Raw genomic sequence first — 14,845 nt, forward strand, 5'->3', positions numbered from 1 at the left:
CGTTTTGAGTGTGGTCGAATTACAGTAATTGTGGTGCAAAATCTGTGGGAAACAGCTTCTGCATGAAACTACCAGGAGACTGGAGAGTCACACGAGTCATATTAGACATTTAGTTGCATCATTGAGATACTTTAAACAGAAGGACTGGTAAAACCCCAGGAAGAGTAGCTGTGCTTAAGGGCACAGCTAATGGGGATCCTATAATAAACTGTTGTGGTGAAACAAACAAGATATACAGTAACTTGTTGATAAGGGATCTTTAGAGATGATGGTAAGCTGATTTTGTTACTATGAAAAGAGCCAGGCTAGCTTTGTCCCTCTGTTTCCAGTCTTTGTGTTAAACTAAGCTAACCAGCTACCAGATGCTGCTTCATATTTACTGTATGGTCAATAGTACTGTCAATCTTCTCATCTAACTCTCAGCAAGAATGAAAATAAGTGCACTTCCCAAAATGTTGAACTATTCTTTTGAATACATAATCCATCTGCTTCAAAGTCAAAGTCCAATAGACTTTGACTTTTTGTAGACCTTATAGACCTTATATACATTATGACTTGTCGTCGCTAATGTGACTGCTTTCCCACCTGCCATGAAACTTAAAGGATAAGGCCAGCAATTGTTTTTACATTTTTGTTATTGTCCACAAATATCATGAAAAGACCAAAACCAACAATACATTATTCTTTCTCTTAATATTTTCCAACTTCACCTGCCCAACTGTGGCTCTCAGCTCATTCTTACTAAAGACGTAAATCTTTTAAGGAGCCTATACCCGTTTTTAGGTTCATAATCATTTATTTTATTTATTTATAGTTTATATGTAACACTTGTTTCTCATACTGCCCATGGCTGCTGCACCTGTATTCACCCTTTGTCTGAGATGCTCTGTTGGAGCGCCTTTCTCTTTAAGCCCCCCTCCAGAGAGCCCACACTATTACCCCGAATTAGTTGACTTTACTAGAAATTTGCGTGGAAACCGCTGCCTTAACCGTTTTTACACAAGGTGAAACTTAACAGGTCAAGTTGTATTAACACAGAGCAGTAAGTTGATGCAGTAGACAAACCAAGTTTCAGTAGTAGTCAACATTAGTAAACATAAATTATTATAAAAATAAGATGTTAAGTTAAAGCTTTAGTGCGTAACGTTTTTATATTAGCATGTAGCTACATGTAGCTGTAAACACCTGCAGTAGCGTGCCTGTAGCAGATGACCAGAAAACATACCGTCTGAGAGTAGAAAAACATTTTTTTGAAACCAAAGTGTTCAGAACAGTGTGGAATTTCTTTTACATACGTTTACCTCATTATTTGAAGCTTTGGCACGTTTAATTAGCCTAGAAATCTAGATGCACCCTAGCGGCAGCAAATATAATTTGCAGCCAGGGTCGTCTAGCAACTCACCGTTGGCTTGCGAGCTGGAAAAACCAAACTCTAGTCAGGCCCACCCCTGGGATTGAGCCCTGCCAATGGTGAGTTCCCAGACCCAACATCTTGATGTGGGTCTGGCTTGTATATGATATGAACACCTGACATTTAAACATTATGACAGAACATACGGAAAAGCATAATAGGTCTCATTTAAAAACAGTGAACAAACATTTATAAACACATCTCAAACTTTTATCAAATAGGAGTAAATACCGTATTTTTGGGGACCATTTTCAGCTGCAGATTTATATGCATTTGGTGCTTCTGTGATTTCCAGGTTGGTGTATGTGGGATCTACTTAAAATAAAACACAGTGCCCAGGGCAGTCATCCGGTGCAACAGTGTGGCTCATTGGTGTCTTTTATTTATAGTTTTTATACAACAATGACTCTCTAAGGTACAGAAGAATAGGATTAATCAGGCTTTGGCTGCACAGACAATACTTAATAGCAAAATCAATTGTTGTCTTGATGTTTTCATGCGATTTGTTGACCATAAGAAAAATATAGAATTTTACCAGACTTATTCTTTAACTGTCTTTGTTCTGTAGGTGGAGTCATGCTGTAGTTTATCAGCTGTGATGCACAAGAACAGAAGAAAGTGGAAGATAAATGAATGTATTTCTTATCAAACATTTGCAATAGCGAGCCTTTGGGTGAACCCCGTCTTACCCAAACAACCCTTCGCTTTACCACATCTCCCTACATACCTCAAACTATTATTCAGCATTATTTATCTTGAACCACACTTACCACTGTGAACTATCAAATTTGAAGATTTATTTTTGTCCAAAAAATCATTCAGGTGCCCTCAATTATTTAAAATTATCGCTTTTCGCCCTCTTCTGGACAAAATTATTTATTGCAGCTCACATATTCCTCCATGCCCATCAACCATAGACTTTCTATAAAGCAACTCACAAAATGCAGAATGTAAAGGAACAAAAATGACCCAAACCTTGTATCACGTTTTTATGTTTATTGTCATTGAAATGTTTATTGAAACGCCTTGTGCTCCCAGTAAGGATCAACTAATAAAAGGAGACTCAATGTAAAGTTTGCACAGCTGATCTGCAGTGAACAGACCTACTACCAAAATCTGGGATACAACATTTCCTTTGGATTGCGCTGGTTCAGAACAAAAAAGCAGATGGTTTATGTAAAAATGAATATCATAGCAAATACCACAGTGAGGGGAGGAGAAATGATCATGTCTTAAAAATTGATGACAAAATGAACACAGTTAATGGTACGAAACAGAAGAGCGGTAATGACAATAAATAAAACAAAATAAAAAGTACTGTATCTGCAATCTTGATCACATACACACATATACACACTCACTTGCAAACACACTCATACACACACAGGCAGGCGCACACACATGCTCACACTCACTCTCACACACACACTTGCGCAAACGCACACAACACACACACACACGCACACACACACACATGCTGAAGAGGTATTCACACACACAAACACAAACCCACAGATAAAATGTAGTGATTGAAAATAGTGAAACCCTGGTAAAATCTAATGGTATCATACATCCACGTCTTGTGTCTGAAGTGCAGAAAACAAAATGAACCTAAAAAAAAAAACTAAAATGGAGATAAATTCAGATGAATAATGAAAAGCATGCCCATCTTCACTGGTCTAACCCAACTTGAAACGACCACAAACCCAGAGTGTTGCCCTCTTTACTCTACCCAAACCCCAACCCCCACCCCTTTACTCCATCACCTGCCCCATGCCCTCTTACCCTTCTCATATCATACCCACATCCCCACCTCACCCTAATCCCGCCCTTGGTCTCCCTCCCCCCTCCCACCCTCCCACCTTTTCCAACACCTGCCTCCCTAAACCTCTCTGCTCAGTTTCAGGGTTTCCATGCTCCTCTGAAATGAGATGAAGGCCTGGCTGAGAGGAGGAAGCAGGTGGGCTGAGGGAGACGAGGCGGCTGCTGGTTCAGGCTCTGGTCACCATTTATCAAAAACACAATGTCCAGTTCAGAATACAGAGTTAGGACTCGGGGGTAGAGGAGTCTTGTTGTGTGTTGAGGTTGAAGGTTGTGCGCCTGTTTGTGTGTGTGTTTGTGTGTGTGTGTGTGTGTGTGTGTGTGTGTGTGTGTGTGTGTGTGTGTGTGTGTGTGTGTGTGTGTGTGTGTGTGTGTGTGTGTGTGTGTGTGTGTGTGTGTGTGTGTGTGTGTGTGTGTCGGTTTTTACAGTGGCACTGGAAAAAAACGTATGTGTTAGTCTAGATGTGAGTATTTGGGTTAGTCTTGTGCGATGTTGTGTGAAGGCATGGGGGGGTAGTAGAGGTGGGGTTGGCGTAGCTCAGGGCCTTTGTCCCTCATCCCTCGGCCCCAGTCGGAGAAGGGGGCATGGGCAGGTTTATAGGGCTTGTGTCTTGATCTCAATGGCCTCCCCGCGGGCGTCCTGCTGGGTGTCGCTCTCGGGGGGCCGGCTGCCCTTCAGTGTGGCCAGGCGCTCGGACAGACCTCTCATGCGTGGGAACAGCATGAAATCGTACAGGAGGGCGCCCATTGCAGCTCCTATCATAGGCCCGACCCAGTACACCTGCCAGCAGCAAACATCAGTTAACAAAGTGTTCAGTCATTTATGATTCCTGATCAGATTGATATCTTCAGCGTGACTGCAGGTCTTACCCAGTGGTTGATGAAGTTCCTGAAGAGTACAGCAGGGGCAAAGGACCTGGCAGGGTTCATTCCAGCACCGGTGTAGTACATCTACAACACAAGACACTTGTTACTGTATTGTGTTTTAAAATATTGAATTGTTATTTGAAATCTGTTTCCATGTGCCTTACCCCCATGAGATGTCCAATGGTGACAGAGAAGCCGATGGATAGGGCAGCAGATCCCAGGCGTCCGTTTCTCCTCTCATCAGTCACGGCGAAGATGCACACCACAAGCTGCATAGTGAGGAAAACCTCCACAGTGGTGGCCATTCCCAGACTGATGCCTGGCTGCAGCTGGAGATACACAGATGGACAAAAAAAATCTTTGCATGAGTCAAAGAAATCTCAGAGATGTATTGAGCATATACTACTGAATTTCTCTTTTATTTCAGAAAAATTATGAGCTACTGCAAACAATTATACTATTTGTTTTGGTTTCAAAAGATTGTTTTACTGAACTGAACCTCATATAATTACAAATTCCTGAACTCTTAAATGTATGCCATGTATCCAATGGATGAAATTAACCTACCCAAAGAACATTGCTGTACTTGTTCTCTGATACATCCGTGTCAGGTCCTTACCGTGTTCATTGCCATGTTGCCTCTCATGTTGCCAGGTGTGACCCCATACAGCACAGCAGCCCCAGCTACAGCACCCAGGCACTGGGCGGCCATGTAAAAAATGGCCCGGAAAAGAGACATCTGCGAGCCAATTAGGTAGGCAAAGGTGACGGCAGGGTTAATGTGACCACCGCTGATGTGGCCGATCGACTGGATGAGAGTGGCAGCTGCCAGCCCAAAGCACAGGGCCACATGAAGGACATGATGAGGCCCGGTGGTCCAGCGCAGGGCAGCACCCATGCCGAAAAATACAAAAAACATGGTCCCGAAGAACTCTGCGAAGACCGCCCGCCAGAAATTCATGGACCGAAACTCCCACATGTTGACCGTTCACTTGAGGCTCTCCACCAAATGAAGAAGATTCTTTAAAAATAAATCAGGGTCTAGAAAAGGTAAATGTGTACTTTTTCAGTCCTCTTTGAATGCCAAAAAATAACAAAAAAATGATCTCCCTTTTGTAGTCAACTAACTCGGCTGACAAAAAACTCGAGAGAGTCAGTTCAAAGACAAAACAGGATTTCAGAACGTCAACAGACAAATCCACTCAACGGACCAAGCCGTGAACTGGGTTGGTAAAGTCAACTCAGCTGCGTTTGCTTGCCACCTCTCTCCACCTGTCGCAAAGACATAGGTGTGATATAATGTGTGGGTGGAGATCTCAGGTGGGATGGGATGTCAAGAGGAGGTGGGCATCAATGCTAAAGGGGTGTTTCTAAAGTAGAGACTGGGATAGATAGAGTGTCCGCTGGACCTTTTAGCCTCTCTGACGGAGGGGAGAGGGCCAGGCAGGGGCTTTATAATACCCTCCAGGGGCCCCAGGTGACGCCATAATCCCTCTGTAGGGCCAAGGGCGGGGGGCGGCAGTGCTGGACATCCTAAATCAAACAAACTTAACCCTTCCGTCGCCCCCTATAACAGAACAAGGCCAAAAGAGAGTCAATGTATCCCAGAAGAGAAACAGATAAAGCGAGAATGAGTGAAAATCCATGTAAGATATTTAGTGGGAGGTAGAGAGATTTTGGATAAAGAGACAACAGGAAGTATTTGTATTTTATATTCAGGTGGAAGTGGGAAACTAGGAGGAACAACCACGGCGAAAAGCAGCTGGAGCTGAGAGTAGAATGTTTTCTTTGGGGCGTATGTCATCTATTGACATATCATCACTGTCATAATCAGGGGATGCAAATGCTGATGGACAAGGGCAGAAAACACAAACATGCATGCAAAAAGACACACACATGCACACACACACATAGACATATACACACATGCAGATAATACAGTTGGGGCCCCGGACGGAAGTGCCCAAAGCTAACAGCGCTGAACTGACCCATACACTGAAATGCCTGACCCTGTGAATCCATTGTCTGTAACCAGCATGTGGGCTACGTATGGACAGAGACAAGACAAAAATACATTATAAACTAAAGCACAGACATAACAGCTAACTAAGCATTGGCTTGATTTTGCAATGCTAATGTTTGTGATTACATTTCTTGCTTTTATTTAAATGTTCTGGAGACAACTACACCACCATGCATGGCTGATGATCACCAGTCATCTTGGCAGCAGTCAGTGCAGAGGCCTGTGTTTATGAACGCTGAGTACTGGCACCACTCCACAGCCAACGGCAACGTAGTGGAGATATCAGAAGGGGAAGAAAAAGCCAACAAAGTGTGGAAAAAACACAGATCCACAAGCAACAAACAACAATAACAACCAGCGGATTGTGTCTTCTGTTGTGACCGGGGCTTCTAGGAGGTACTCGGCAGAGGTTTGCATTATGTGTGTGTGTGTGTGTGTGTGTGTGTGTGTGTGTGTGTGTGTGTGTGTGTGTGTGGAGCTTGGGTAAAGGGAGAGGTGCAGTAGGGCAGCAGGGATGTGTGTGTGTGTGTGTGTGTGTGTGTGTGTGTGTGTGTGTGTGTGTGTGTGTGTGTGTGTGTGTGTGTGTGTGTGTGTGTGTGGGGCGGTGGGGTTACTAAGCAGCACCTGGGTATCGCGCTGACCAGTGGAGAGCTATCACTGCTGCTGGGGCGATGAGGGGGTTGAGAGGGAATGGGTGATGAAAGCAGAATGCTGAGCTTGCCCTTTTGACTCCCTTTTATACATGTTAGAAAGAACACACACAATGCAAAATGCTGGCAGCACTGTGACAGTTATAGCTATTGTGCACATTGTGTAAATAGTTTATGTATGTGTGTGTATTCAAATTACACTGCTATAGTGATACTAGTTGCTAATATGGTTTTATTTTATACTTGCTGTCAAATCCAGATACTACAGTGTACAATACAGTTTGTTTAACATGAATTATGAAAATGAATACATTACACATTTCTTTTTATTATATTCATTTTTAAAGAGTCGTTCATCCAAATTACAAAAATGTGTTTCTTTTTTTAGAATTTGGGGGGAACGGACCCTTTAAATTACAAGTGTGTTACGCAAAACACATTACTGTATAAGACAAGACAAACATCATCCAACCAAAACACACACACACACACACACACACACAGTATCCTTTTCATAGCTTCTTTCCACTGAAAGTGTTCTTTCTTTAGAGCCCTTACAGAAGTATGAAGGTCCACTTGATTGTGAATAGGAAGCCTAAGAAAGGAGACAGCCGCTAACAGGCAGACATGAGACACATATTGGACTAATTGAGAGCATCATTGAATCTACAATGCAACGCAAGGACCTCTTTAGCATTTCAAAGCATTCACAGATGGGCCCTGAAACTGAAAATGGCAAACATAAGGGTGTTTTTCAGCAGGCTTTCAATGAGTCTCCATTATACATTTTAATGATGTGCAATTTTGAAATTAACAATATTGAATCTCACAGGATTGGCTACACTTTTACATACATTACATAATGACAGCCAACTAGGATGTCAGATTCAGCCCCTTAAAATGCAGCTTTCTATCCACATTTTCAACAAAAAGCAACAGGGACAGACTAAGACCCCATTTCCACCTGGTATTAAAATCCAATCTAAGTGTCAGACAAAACAACACATTTGAATACCTTAGGCATTGGGAACTTATAATGGCCATTTCATCATTTCCTTAAACACCTCTGAAATTTTATAGAAAAAAGTTATTAACTGAGTTAATAAACGTCGGATTTATCATTGTGGGACACATTTCAGGGTTCAGTGTCTTGCACAAGGACACTTTAAAAGAAAGATCTGGGGATGAAACTTATAATCAATCTTACAATTAATAAACAATTGTTCAATTTATCTCTTGAGGTGTTGCTATAAGTAAAGGGTTTTAATACTTCATTTCATTCATAAAGTGCTTCAGAACTCGAAACAGTAATATTGAATGTAGGATAAATCCCACCGTCAAGCCAGATCTGCACGATTGATACACTATGCATCTTCATAAAAATCACTGTAATATTGTGTTTCTATGTGTTTGTTTATGCATGTGTCCTCAGTTGTTTTCTTGTTTGTTGACCTGCTTGGCTCTCATGGCATTCGGTGTGACTGTGGACAGAGATGATCCCGTCATGCTGGTCGTCTCCACAATCTCTATGTCCTTACAGGTCAGACAAGCCACCAGCTTCTGGCGAGAGGCGCTTTGTGCAAAGAAGAACTCATGGGACACTCCAGCCAGTATAGCACCGATCACTGGTCCGATCAAATAAACCTGAAGGTGGGCAAAAAGAGAAACAGGTTATAATGAGATTTAAGAGATGTGTATAGATGAATGTTTTCACTTTATCTGGAAAACAAATATATGGCTTATTATCACCTGAATAATCAGCTGAGACTTACAACTGAGGCAATGTTAATGCAGTGTTGGAACAATATATGAACCCTTTATTTATGGTAAATACAATAATATAAATGTACTCCATTATAAGTAGAAGTCTTTCAAAATGAAAGTATAAGCAGCTATGTGCACTTAAAGTATCAAAAAAAATTGCACCTGTGATTGATATATTATTATGACATTATTAGATACTGATGCATCTGTGTGTAAGCAGCATTTAACTGTTATAGCTGCTCAAGGTGGAGCTATTTTTAACCTCTTTGTATAGAGTTCAGTCCAGTGGTTCCTCTATATCCTTGACGTTCCACTTCTGGGAGTGTGCCGTTGCCGCCAGAAAATCCGCCGGATTTCACTAATTTAGGCCGGATATCCCTTGCCTTGGGCTTCCTTTGTGTTAACATTTTAAACTCCGGTTGATTTATGAGGGCTATGGTTAACCTTTTCTCAGATCTCTGCAGGGTAAATCCAGACAGCTAGATAGACTATCTGTCCAATCTGAGTTTTCTCTTGCACGACTAAAACAACTTTTAAACGTACATGTTCCACCAAAACAAATTCCTTCCGAGCCTATTTTGCAGCGGCACCGCAGCTTTTCTCCGATGCTTAGCAGACGATTGTGATTGGTTTAAAGAAATGCCAATAAACCAGAGCATGTTTTCTTCCCATCCCCGAATGCTATTTAGAGTAGCCAGACCCTCCTCCAGCGGGCTTTGGAGGAGGGTCTGGCAAAGTGAGACTTAAGTGGTTAAGTGGTTTCCAACCTAGAGGTCGGGCCCCTCCAAAGGGTCACGAGATCAATCTGACAGGTGGCGTGATGATTAATGGGAGAGAAAACAAACAATTTCAGTTTCACACATTTATATGCATTTTTTAGACGTTTCCCTAATTGATTTTTTATATTGCATAATTTGACCTCTTTGGGCCTTGGAAGTTTACAAAAACAACTCATAGCCACTGAAATGTGACAAGGAGCCCCAACTCGATCCCATCGTATTTTATAGGGCTCTCTCCTCTCTGGTCTACCTCACAAACTTCTCCATAAACTCCCAGAACTCAGCTTCCCGGATCATCACCAAGAAGTATTCAGATCCTACCACACTGTAAAAATACTCTGTTACAAGTAAAAGTCCTGCATTGAAAATGTTACTTTAGTAAAAGTATGTAAGTATTATCAGGAAAATGTACATAAGTAAGTATTAAAAGTAAATGTACTCAATGCAGAACAATCCTCACATTTTAGAAAATCAAAATAGTTCTGTTAATCAACTAAGTTATCATTTCAGCTGGACTTCTAGGTCTATATATTGTTGGGTAGTTTCATTAATAATAAAACCTTGTATTTTATAAAACTACGTGTGTTGTGTGTGCAAAAATCCTAATTTGTAAAGTAACTAGTAACTAAAGCTGTCAGATTAATGTAGTGGAGTAAAAAGTACAATATTTGTCTCTGAAATGTAGCGGAGTAGAAGTAGAAAGTGAAATGAAAAGAAAAGACTCAAGTAAAGTACCTCAAATTTGTACTTAAGTACAGTACTTGAGTGATTGTACTTAGTTACATTCCACCACTGTCCTCACCACACCTCCTGCCCTCTTAGCAACCAAGGGATGGAGAGCCTTCAGCTGTACAGCCATGAATTTGATACTCAATAAATGTTATTGCTTTGATTATTATTATCATATAAACGATGACTATAATTGGACAACAATTATAAAAACGCATTAGAAAACTCTTAGACTAGTGTTTCCATGGAGACAGATTTTGATGTTGAGGCTCTCTCTCTTACCCAGTGGTTTTCCCAGAATCCAGTGATGATGGCTGGACCCAGAGAACGTGCGGGGTTCATACTAGCACCAGAAAACCGCCCCTGACAGAAAAATAAGATACTTTTAATAATATACTTTTATATACATTTATATAGACTCATCATGTTTCATGTAAACAATCCACTTTTCCAAATTCCTTTAAAAAAATATTTCTTTAAACTCTCAGCAGGGAGGTCAATTTTCCATTCCATTTTTGCAGGGTATCTTTCTCTTCATAGCCTCCTTAACGTTACAAAATTTAAATTGTACTTAAATGCCCGTTTGTAATGTGTTTGCTTATTGCTGAAATGTGCTAATTAAATAAACTTGCCTTGCCTAGTGCAACTCCAGAAAACTACAGAGCCAACATGGTTGCTTGTCTCATGCACGTTTTGTATCATTCTTCATCTAAAGTTTCGATATCTAGCACTGATTCCCATTTATTTTCTATGTACAGCGTTGTGCCATTTTTTGTGTGCCTTACTAATTCACTTATTTTGTCAAACTTTTGTAGGATATACTGGTGGAAAGGAATAAGATGTCATAGCCATTGTATATGGTTATTATATAATGGCTATGAACCAATCACATGCCTAATTTGAGCTACCCGTTTTATAAACATTGTTAATACTTAGAAAGATATTATCAGCATTTAAGGAAAACATTTCAGTTTCTCTTCTTGCCTTTTGCTACAATAAAAGTGGTGGAGTCCAGATAACATTAAATGTTAGTGATTCGTTACAAAGTGAGAAAGTTCTGTTAACTTGTGTTTTGTAGTTGAGGAACCATTTCAGAACATATTTGAAAAAAATGTGCAATCGTTCTGTAGAAAAGCTCCTCTTACCCCTATTAGCACTCCAGCAGTGTGTGCTAATCCAATGGCCAGGTTTCCTGGTTCTGGGCTTTCCCTCCGCCGCTGATCCTCTACTGAGAACACAGTGAAGACCATCTGGAAGGTGCACAAAACCTCCATGCCCAGAGCCTGGGCTGCATTTAACTCTATAGGAACCTGAGTAAGGTAAACAGGAGTATATAAGAGAAAGAGGAGCAGGAAAAGAAGGAATATTCTGAAAATATGTAATGTCTCTAAAGCTTCAAAAGGTAACCCACTAATAAGCTGAGGACTGACCCTGTTGACGAAGTGGTCTGCAGTGGTTTTGACTGGCAGGGCCAAGTAGAGGGCCCCGGCTCCTAAAGAGGCCCCCAAACACTGTGCAGCCATGTAAACAACAGCTCTGACAACTTCCAGCTTCCGAGTGGCCAACAGAGCCAAAGTCACTGCAGGGTTCACCTGATCAGAGAGCACAAACACGCACTTACATATAAACAATGTTACAAATATTGAAAAACAATTAAATAACATAAAAGCTGCCATAAAACATATGCTATTTTAAGAGGCTTTTATGACTGATAAATAAAGCACAATGTAAATGTATATCAAAATCGAATAATTAGAACCATAATTGGAGTTTACAATTCAAAGAAATACAGAATGATATCAACATTATATTAGCACACAACGGAGAGAATAGGAAACAAATTATATGTAAAGCTGAAATGGGGAAAATAACTTGGTATGAATATTACAGAAGATGAATGGTTGCATATTTGGAGAAAACAACACTTTGCCCCATTAATCCTCTCACAACCCCTCAGATTTATCTTGTGATCCTTTGGAGGGGCCTGACCCCTCGGTTTGGAACCACTGGACTAAACTACCTGACTGTATAAAGTAGTTTAAACTAACAGTAAAATGCTGCTTACACAGTGATGCATCAGTATTAACAATCTAAAAATGTCATATATGATAATATATCTCTCACAGGGGCCATTTGTAGTGCTTTTATTTGTGATACTTTAAGTACATTAAGCTAATAATAATAACTGTACTTTTACTTATTTTGTATTTTAAATGCAGGACTTTTACTTGAAATTGAGTATTTGTACATTGTGGTAAGGATCTGAGTACTTCAACTCCCATGTTACCACCAGCTAAGAGTTTCAAAGAGTTGATCAGCGAAAGAAAACTACAACTTTAAAATGAGTGACTAAGACATTCCAGCCCATCCTCACCCAGAAAACATTTGTATAGGTCGATTATGCAAGCAGCTCATAACGACAACAACAAACACAGAACTTTCACTCAGGAGCCTGGATATTGTGTCCTGTGTGAAGTCAAAAGTCAACTGTTATTTTGAAATTAACCAAGTTTTAGTCCTTGACGCAATGACGTATGTGACGTCACGTTACGTCCTTATTTTAGCAGTTTTACGTGACTCATTTTAAGCCAATCCCTGATGTTTTACTAACCCTACGTATTTTTGTTATCTAAACTAATCTAACTAATCTAGTTCCGTTTATATATATAAGTGTATAAATCTGCGCTTGTTACGTTAAATAGAATGGTCACATGATTATGGTCACATGATTAAACCACCACCATGCAGCAGTAAATAGAACGGTCGTATGTGTCATTTTAGGAATCTTTGGAAATCTACCTATAATGATGTTTAGGTATGAGGATGTGTTGGACATTCACCTGTGCCCCGCTTATTTCTCCAAAACAGTATCCCAGTGCAACAATCGTCACACCCACTGCCACTGCTGGGTACAGGGGTCCCGTGGGGGCCTCTCCAGGGCCTGGCACAGATGCACCCAGCACGGCGCTCACTAAAACCAGGGTGCCGAGTAGCTCTGCAAGAATGGCGCGCCAGAACTGCTTACTACGTAGCTCCTCGTAGAAAGGGGACATAAACAAAGGTGGCCTATATTTAGTTTACCAAACATCTTTTTATCTGGAATCTTGCTCAAACCCTAACTAGTGCTGGGATCCATGATCAAAAAATATATTGAGCTTATTGATTTAGCCACATGTATATTATATGACTGACAGTTATATTACTATCAAAAGCTGTAAGAAATGTCAAAAATGACACAAGTGGTGTTAAAACACTGAGACATAAACAACACTTTATTCCATCACTATATTTTACACAAACAAGTCAACCCCATGTCAGTAACCTGTATTTCAACACTGTAACACATTCTCTTTATAAAAATTGATTTTAAAAAATGCATAATTTGTCCCAAACACTTCATAACCATCTGGCCTATAACAAAGTGCTGCTTTTGCTGGAACAGTTCAAACTGCCATGAAATACAAATACAAAAACACTCCTTTGTGAAAGCAATGTTGGTTAAATTAGCTGTTTGTGTTTTCAAATCATGAGGGATTTTAACACAAAGGAAATTAAATAAGATGCTTACCTCACGCCACGTCATTTCAAACACTTTTTTTTCCGCTGTATGTCGGTCTGTCTCTCTGGCTGTCCGTCTGTATGTGTGTAGCTGTCGGGGTCTGAGGGCTTCAGGGTCTCTGCTACATCCGTCATTAACTTGTAGAGTCTGAGAGGTCCTTTGATGAGAGCAGCCTGCCCCCTCCCAGTCTCTCTACTCACCCTCTCCTTACCCTACACCTCAGGCCTGTGCACAAACAGTCAGTGCAAGCCATGGAAACAATGCATGCACAATTGCACATATAACACTCTAACCCTCCCAATCTTCATCCAACTCATTCTACCGACCTTGAGCAATTGTATACCTGTTCAGGGAACTATGAGGATCCTTTCATTTATCTTCAAATTGAAGTGATTGTGGCCACTTCAGAGGGTGCAGCGATGACATAAGATGATATAACCATGACTGAAATCACAATTATTAACAATGCAGCAAAAGTGGGTCATTTAAAATTGAGGTTGAATGCCAGTTAGTTGTATTTGTCAGCTTCAAATGTTGCCAGTTAGTATTTTAATACAAAAAAATCAAGGCTCACTAAAGACTGAAGTTTCCAATTTTTTTTATTTACCAGCTTTTTTTATCAAATGGAATAGTCTGGAGGAGCAATGTGACTATCTCCAAAATAGTTTAAAGTGTTTACATTATTTTGTCTACCTATATTTATTATTTATCACCAATGCTGCCAGCTACACAGTATGTTAAGTCTATTGATATTTTCTATTTTTGTTCTTGTCAACAAATCCCGTGAAAAGACCAAAAACCTATTTGGATACTTTTATATTTTATTCCTCTGTGCCATAGAGCTCCATTGTTGTCCAAAAACTCTTTAAAAACACATTACTGAGCCACATTGTTGCACTGGCTCTAGGGCTGTCAGCGTTAACGGGTTAATCGCGATGCGATTAAGGGCCGACGCGACGCGATTAATTTTTTTTAATCGCATGCCGGCATTTATTAATTTATTTTACACTTCAGTCGGCTTTGCGTCGTGCCTAACAGGCTACTATTTTGACCCTTTGCAGCACCGTTACTTATCATCAAGCTGCCACTTCCTCGTAACACATCCTGCTGCTGCAGGCTGCAGGCATGATGGAGAAAGACAGCAGCAATGAAATCCTGAATGGAGCTTTTTATTTTCCAAAACTCCCGGACGGCTCGTAGACAAGTCAAAAGCCATATGCACATTGTGTAAAGCCGAATTAA

The 14,845-nt window shown here is 40.6% G+C and overlaps 2 protein-coding genes across 2 annotated transcripts; both read right to left on the reverse strand.

Annotated features, from left to right (window-relative positions):
- Positions 1-3,827: 3,827 nt before the first annotated feature.
- mipb (major intrinsic protein of lens fiber b) lies at positions 3,828-5,078 on the reverse strand. Its single transcript, XM_078254004.1, has 4 exons — positions 4,719-5,078; positions 4,264-4,428; positions 4,103-4,183; positions 3,828-4,013 (listed from the first exon to the last, which is right to left on the reverse strand). The coding sequence occupies exons 1-4, from the start codon at positions 5,076-5,078 to the stop codon at positions 3,828-3,830; spliced, it is 792 nt and encodes a 263-aa protein (XP_078110130.1).
- Positions 5,079-8,200: 3,122 nt separating this feature from the next.
- On the reverse strand, positions 8,201-13,627 carry LOC144520335 (aquaporin-4). Its single transcript, XM_078254005.1, has 6 exons — positions 13,613-13,627; positions 12,885-13,076; positions 11,475-11,636; positions 11,190-11,354; positions 10,327-10,407; positions 8,201-8,416 (listed from the first exon to the last, which is right to left on the reverse strand). Exons 1-6 carry the CDS (start codon positions 13,625-13,627, stop codon positions 8,201-8,203), a joined length of 831 nt encoding a protein of 276 aa, XP_078110131.1.
- Between the last annotated feature and the right edge of the window lie 1,218 nt (positions 13,628-14,845).

The sequence above is a fragment of the Sander vitreus genome, chromosome 7, assembly GCF_031162955.1.
Source record: "Sander vitreus isolate 19-12246 chromosome 7, sanVit1, whole genome shotgun sequence".
NCBI classification, from domain to species: Eukaryota; Metazoa; Chordata; class Actinopteri; order Perciformes; family Percidae; genus Sander; species Sander vitreus.

Bases quoted from the DNA above. Each gene is read 5' to 3' on its own strand.
- LOC144520335 (XM_078254005.1), bottom strand. The intron at 11,637-12,884 runs GTGAATGTCCAA...CTCTCTGATCAG, and splicing joins GAGAAATAAGCGGGGCACAG to GTGAACCCTGCAGTGACTTT. The intron at 11,355-11,474 runs GTCAGTCCTCAG...TACCTTACTCAG, and splicing joins CAGACCACTTCGTCAACAGG to GTTCCTATAGAGTTAAATGC.
- mipb (XM_078254004.1), bottom strand. From the start codon at position 5,078: ATGTGGGAGTTTCGGTCCATGAATTTCTGGCGGGCGGTCTTCGCAGAG. The intron at 4,429-4,718 runs GTAAGGACCTGA...GTGTATCTCCAG, and splicing joins GCAACATGGCAATGAACACG to CTGCAGCCAGGCATCAGTCT. The intron at 4,184-4,263 runs GTAAGGCACATG...CTTGTGTTGTAG, and splicing joins CCATTGGACATCTCATGGGG to ATGTACTACACCGGTGCTGG.